General features: G+C 56.5%; 1 protein-coding gene across 3 annotated transcripts in view; it reads left to right on the forward strand.

Moving 5' to 3' along the window:
- Positions 1 to 6,500, forward strand: part of ARHGEF17 (Rho guanine nucleotide exchange factor 17) — a 57,124-nt gene extending 50,624 nt beyond the window's left edge. For 2 of the 3 annotated variants that reach the window (XM_055082442.1, XM_055082444.1), the window contains 10 exons: positions 284 to 357; positions 915 to 1,114; positions 1,278 to 1,576; positions 2,085 to 2,334; positions 2,612 to 2,719; positions 3,043 to 3,110; positions 3,355 to 3,503; positions 4,381 to 4,555; positions 4,671 to 4,940; positions 5,635 to 6,500. In XM_055082442.1, coding sequence (XP_054938417.1) covers positions 284 to 357; positions 915 to 1,114; positions 1,278 to 1,576; positions 2,085 to 2,334; positions 2,612 to 2,719; positions 3,043 to 3,110; positions 3,355 to 3,503; positions 4,381 to 4,555; positions 4,671 to 4,940; positions 5,635 to 5,831 — 1,790 coding nt within the window. In that variant the 3' untranslated portion in view covers positions 5,832 to 6,500. The remainder of the gene's footprint in view (positions 1 to 283; positions 358 to 914; positions 1,115 to 1,277; positions 1,577 to 2,084; positions 2,335 to 2,611; positions 2,720 to 3,042; positions 3,111 to 3,354; positions 3,504 to 4,380; positions 4,556 to 4,670; positions 4,941 to 5,634) is intronic. The other variant, XM_007108945.4, reaches the window with a different exon arrangement.
- Positions 6,501 to 6,506: the final 6 nt, after the last annotated feature.

Raw genomic sequence — 6,506 nt, forward strand, 5'->3', positions numbered from 1 at the left:
AGCCCCCCCCCCCCCCCCCCGCCCGACACACACACACTGAGCAGGCCTGGATCAGGGAAAGCTGTTGATTGGGGCCCATAGAAAATCCTTAGAGACCTCTGGGTCTATCTGTTTCATTGTACAGATGGGAAAATTGAGGCCAAGGACAAGTAGGACATAACCCACAGCCACCTCATTCTCCCTGGAGAGACCCTGAGAGGCAGGAGAGGAAGGGAGACGGGCAAGGTCAGGACCAGGGTGAGGTGGGTGCTAAGTGGTGTCTGTCTGTCCATCTCCACTACAGCCTCCAGCAAAAGCTGTCTAGACCCTGAGTTCCTGAAGGCCATTCCCATCATGAAAACCCGCAGCGGCATGCAGGTGTGTGTATGCACCTGGGTAGGTGGGGGCATGTAGTCTAAGCCAGCATGTGTTCGTGTGGTTTTGTTCTGTGTACAGCATCATGTACATGTCTTGAACATTGCAATGGCTCCCTATGTCTTTGTACAGCTCTCTGCACAAACACGTGGACAGTGCATGTGTCCCATGTATATGGGTACATTCGTGCATGTATGTATCTGTGCATGTGAACAGAGCTATACCATTGATGTGAAAGTGTCTTATTTATGTGCTTGTATAAGTCTGCATACAGATGGACAGAAGTTACCATTTTTCGCATTTGTTAACACACATACATGTATGTGTGATCATATTTGGAGTAGATATATGTGTACACACATATATGAATATATGATACCTATATCACAGAGGGATGTGTGCATTTGATGTGTAAAGAGTGTCACGTGTGCTGTATGTGTGCATGTGTATGCGTAGGGTGTGTTGAGAATCCATACACACCCACGAGGGCCTGGAGAGCAGTGTGGAGTTGGCAGCAGTTCCTCCATTCATCTTCCCCTATCCTTTGGCGCTTTCCACAGTTCTCATGCGCAGCCCCGACCCTGAGCAGCTGCTCAGAGCCCACGCCTGAGGTGTGGGTGTGCAACAGCGACGGCTACGTGGGCCAGGTGTGCCTGCTGAGCCTGCGCGCCGAGCCTGACGTGGAGGCCTGCATCGCCGTCTGCTCCGCCCGCATCCTCTGCATTGGGGCCGTGCCAGGCCTGCAGCGCCGGTGCCACAGGTAAGGCGCGGGCCGGGGCCTGGGGACAGGGGTGTCCCCGCCCCCAACACACACTGAGGCCGCTCCAACGTGGTGTGGGCGTGTCCTGGGAATGTGGGCGGGGCCTGGAGTGCGGCAGAACCTGGCTACTAGCGGCTCTCGTCCCCACCGCTTCGTCTCGCAGGGAGCGGACTGCGTCTCTGAGGAACCCCCCAGAGATGGCACCCGAGCCCACCGGGCCGGAACTGGATGTCGAGGCGGCAGACGAGGAAGCGGCGACACTGGCCGAGCCGGGGCCCCAGCCCTGCCTGCACATTTCCATTGCGGGCTCGGGCCTGGAGATGGCACCAGGCCCCCCCGAGGGTGACCCCCGCCCGGAGTTGGTGCCCTTTGACAGTGACTCTGACGATGAGTCTTCGCCCAGCCCCTCAGGGACCCTGCAGAGCCAGGCCAGCCGGTCCACCATCTCCTCTAGCTTTGGCAGTGAGTATCCGGCTGGGGCTGTCAGGCAGGGTGGACTGCCCAGAGCAGGGGGCAGCCCAGCTGTTAGTGATGGGTGAGTAGGGATGGGCATAGGCAAAGTCATGGAATCAAGCCTCAGGGTGTTAGCACAGAGAGCACTGGGGGCAGCGGCTATGACACCAAGGATCCAGAGAGCATGGGATAGTCCGGCTGGATCCTGAGGACCCTGGAATGTCCAGTTGAGGAAGATGGAGTAGGAGGGGTGGAGTGGTTGGTCCCTCTGTCCGTGGTGGTGGATTGGAGGGGGCCAGGCTAGGACTAGGAGCCTGTAGCACAGAGCTTTCATTCAGCAAGGTAACAAGGGCTGAGCTGATGCAGAGGTCTGGGGGTGTGGGGAGAACAGTGGTGGGAGGCCCTGAGGCAGGGCATGGCCCAGAAGGGTGCATCGAGGGAAGATTAAGGCCTAGAGAGATACCAGGTCTTGGGCCTGGCAGAGGGGAATGGAGAAAGAGACCTTTGTCTTCCTCAGATGAGGAGACCCCGAGCTCCAAGGAGGCCACAGCAGAGACTACCAGTTCGGAGGAGGAGCAGGAGCCTGGCTTCCTGCCACTGTCCGGCTCCTTCGGGCCTGGCAGTCCCTGCGGCACCAGCCCAATGGATGGGAGAGCCCTTCGCCGGTCCAGCCGTGGCTCCTTCACCCGTGGCAGCCTGGAGGACCTGCTGAGTGTTGACCCTGAGGCCTACCAGAGCTCCGTGTGGCTGGGCACTGAGGATGGCTGGTAGGGACAGGGGAGGTGCTGGGGTTGCGGTGCCAGAACCTGAGCTCCCTGTTGTAGAAATTGTATGGTGTCCTGAAGCAGAAGTAGGAGGGGCTTTGGTTCAGACCTCAAGGGTACTGCCAGCCGGGGCTGCCGGAGGGTCTGAAACCCACAGGGAGGCCGAGGCTGTGGGATTTTGGTACCTTGGGCGGGCACCTGCCAGGAGGAGATCCTGGTGGAGGCAAGTAGGCAAATAGGGGTGACTCCAGGGATTGGTATGCCCAAGCACTTGTCACAGGTACACACCACTGATCCACAGTGTCCACGTGTACCAGTCCTCTGACAGCATCCGTGATCGCAGGAACAGCTTGAAGCTCCAGCACGCGGCCTCTGTGACCTGCATCCTGTAAGGCCCCTGGATGGCTCTTCTGGTTCAGACCCTTCTCAGCTACACATGCAGACTTCCTTCTGCCCACCCCGAGTCCCCTTCCCTACTGGCCCCTCCTTGCAGTGGCCAGAGGCCTGCCCTAGGCTAACTGTGCCTCTCACATACCGTGTCCTTGTGCAAGTCACTACCTCTTCTTAGACTCAGGTGCCCACCACCTAGAGAACAGGGGGTGGGAGGAGGTGGTCTCTCAGGAACCATAGCCATTCCATCTGCGATTCCCTGGGCCCAGGTGATCTCCTTCAGCTTCTTGAAACCCTTGATGACTCCTTTTCCTTGCCTAGGTATCTGAATAACCAGGTGTTTGTGTCTCTGGCCAATGGAGAGCTCGTGGTCTACCAAAGAGAAGTAGGTGAGTGCCCACCCCTCCCCCTCCCCACTGGAGCCCCTTCTGGTATTGGATTTCCCTCTTGAGCAAGATGGGGCCTTGGGGTTACAAGTCTAGAGGTGTGACTTTGGGTAACTCCCAGGTCTTCTCTGGGCTTTGGTGTCCTCATTGATAAATGAGGTTATCAGCACCTTATTTCAGGGGAGGGTGAGGATCAATGCAATACTAGATTGAATTTGCTGTTTTCTTTACCCCACTCCCACTCCAGGCCATTTCTGGGACCCCCAGAACTTCAAATCGGTGACCCTGGGTGCTCAGGGGAGCCCCATCACCAAGATGGTGTCTGTGGGTGGGCGGCTGTGGTGTGGCTGCCAGAACCGAGTCCTTGTCCTGAGTCCTGACACACTGCAGCTAGAGGTATTGGGGATGGTGGTGTGGTTGGGGAATTGGTGCTTGGGGTGAGCCAAGCCCACGAGAGAGGAGATGAGACTACGGGGCCATAAAAAAGCATCCAGCTGAGAGGTCAGGGCTTTCCCCTGACCACTGTATGCATCTGGGCCAGCCCCTGTCCTTCTCAAATCCTTATTTCCTTTCTAGCTGATGAGGGCTACAGCAAGTGCCCCATGTACATTAGAATTCTTTATTCCTCCTCCCCACCCCCAACCCCATTTCTCAACTCAGGTATTGGGGTCTTTGTGGGGTGGACAAAGGTCCTTCCTGATATCAGTATCCCTTAGCATTATTCTGGCCTTTAGTCTTGATTTGATTTATATATACATTAGAGATTGTCAGCCTGGTAGTATCCAGGGGTAACTAGTTCCCTTGATTTCCCTTTCACTTACCCCATCGTTGGCTGGGCTGGGAGTGTAGAGGTGTAGAGCCGGGTTCAGGCCCAGGTTTGTGACTGACTTGCTGATGCTCTTGGGCAGGTTCCTTTCCCTTCTAGACTTCAGTTCCCCAGCTGTACAGGGTGAGGCCAGTGATTGCTCTTAAAACTCTTCAGGATTTGAACTTCTCTGATCATTAACTCACTCAAGTTTCATGGGGAAAGGGCACTTCCATTTTAATTCCTGAGGTTTCAGTGGGGAGGCTCCAGTGAAACCAAGGTTTGAAAGGTTAATCATCCAGACCAAGGAGTAAGGCTGCCTTTGCTGTCAATCCGGTGGGCTTTCTGGAGAGGTTTGGTGTGAGTTGTAAGGAGGGAGGGATGGGCACTGGTGAAGCACAAGGCAGGGAGGGGCCAGCAAAGGCAGGCCTGTCAGTCACCCATCTGTTCTCTACCCCCGCCCCCCAGCATACATTCTCCGTGGGGCAGGATTCCAGCCGCAGCGTGGCTTGCATGGTGGACTCCAGCCTGGGCGTGTGGGTGACACTGAAAGGTAGTGCCCATGTGTGTCTCTACCATCCAGACACCTTTGAGCAGCTGGCAGAGGTAGATGTCACACCTCCCGTGCACAGGATGCTGGCAGGTACTGACCTCAGTCTACCCCTGCCCCTTCCCTTGGAGCCTTTCTGTCCTTGGCATTGAGAAGGCTGAGCCAGGGCCAGGACTCGGCCCCAGCACTGGTCTGTCTCCCACCCCAGGCTCAGACGCCATCATCCGGCAGCACAAGGCTGCCTGCCTAAGGATCACAGCACTGCTGGTGTGTGAAGAGCTGCTGTGGGTGGGCACCAGTGCCGGCGTCGTGCTCACCATGCCCACCTCACCCAGTACCGTCAGCTGCCCTCGGGCGCCTCTCAGCCCTGCTGGCCTAGGCCAGGGACACACTGGCCACGTCCGCTTCTTGGCCGCAGTCCAGCTTCCAGATGGCTTCAACCTGCTCTGCTCAACCCCACCACCTCCCCCAGACACAGGTGGGTCTACACACCCTACCCCAACCCAGGGACCTCGGCTTTGGGTTTAGGACTCCCCACTGTCCTGCCAGAAGAAGGTTAAGAGGGAGGAAAAATGTAGTACAGAGCTGGAAGTGGCATATATTACAGGAAATAGGCTATAGAAACCCCCAAATAAAATCTATTAGGATACTGTGTGTGTGTGTGTGTGTGTGTGTGTGTGTGTGTGTGTGCGTGTGTAAAATTCTGTCCAGAGAATGTCATGAGAACGAGGGAGTGAACTACAAGCTAAGAATTAGAATATGGCACAGGAAGGGATATATACAACAGGAAATAAAACAGGACTGGAAATGATGTGTAGGGCAGGAAGTAGAGTCAGGAAGTGATGTGCAGAGCAGGAAATAGAAATAGAGTGGCAGATAGGATAGGAAAGGGATTGTGAGGATTAGAAAGTGTAGGAAATGTACATGAAGGAGGTCACAGTTAGCAAAGTCTTGTTTGGCAGGACAGGAAATCATACTCCTAAGAGGCAGTAGCTATGGCATCAGGAAGCAGGGAAGCCTCGGTCAGGAGTTGTCTGGGTCCACAGAAGACTTAAGTTGCCTAACTGGGAAAGGGCTGTTGGAAGTGGGAAATGAGTATGAAGAGAGCCAGGTTGAGATGGTGCCACCCCCAGTCATCCCCAGGCTAACGGATCCTCCCCTCCGCCCCCCAGGCCCCGAGAAACTGCCCTCACTGGAGCATCGGGACTCCCCTCGGCACCGAGGCCCTGCCTCGGCCAGGCCTAAAATGCTGGTTATCAGTGGAGGCGACGGCTACGAGGACTTCCGACTCAGCAGTGGGGGCAGCGGCAGCAGCGAGACCGTGGGCCGAGACGACAGCACAAACCACCTCCTCCTATGGAGGGTGTGACCTTGTCCATGGTGGCCTGGGACTCGCCCGCCCACCTGCCCTCAGCCTGCTTGCCTCTTCCAAGCCCACAGGCAGACCCTGACCAGGAGTGTCTGACCAGGGCCACGCCCCTCCCTGCACGGGCCGCCTCCCATCCTCTTGGAAGCATTCCCGACGGAGCACCTGTGGGCCAGTCGGGCCAGGGCCTTTCCCGGCCCTCTCGCTGGCTGCTCCGGTGCTCCCAGTCGTGATGGGGGTGGGGAGGGGGGCACGTGGGCTGCCCAGGACCTCTGTCCCTGGAGCTTCTACCAAAGACACGGCTGGGCCTGGACCCCACAGGGCTGGGGAGGGCCATGTGCAATATTTGGAGGGTTTTCTGGGGGCAGTGGGAGGGCTAGGGGATGGAATCCTTTCCCATGTACAGTATTTATGTTTCTTTTTAGATGTGTATCTTCCCAAGCACTTATTTATGCAATGACCTGGGGCAGGGAGTGATTTGAGAAAATGACAGAAGAAAAAACAAAAAAAACGCGATTCCTGCCCTAGGAACCACCCTGGGACCCTAACCAGCCTTCCTGGAGGGACCAGTCCCCCTCTCATTATGTACGCGCGCGCGCACACACACACACACACACACACACACTCTCTCTCTCTCTCTCTCTCTCTCTCTCTCTCTCTCTCTCTCTCTCTCTCTCT

This window comes from Physeter macrocephalus, unplaced genomic scaffold, assembly GCF_002837175.3.
Source record: "Physeter macrocephalus isolate SW-GA unplaced genomic scaffold, ASM283717v5 random_127, whole genome shotgun sequence".
Taxonomy (NCBI): Eukaryota; Metazoa; Chordata; class Mammalia; order Artiodactyla; family Physeteridae; genus Physeter; species Physeter macrocephalus.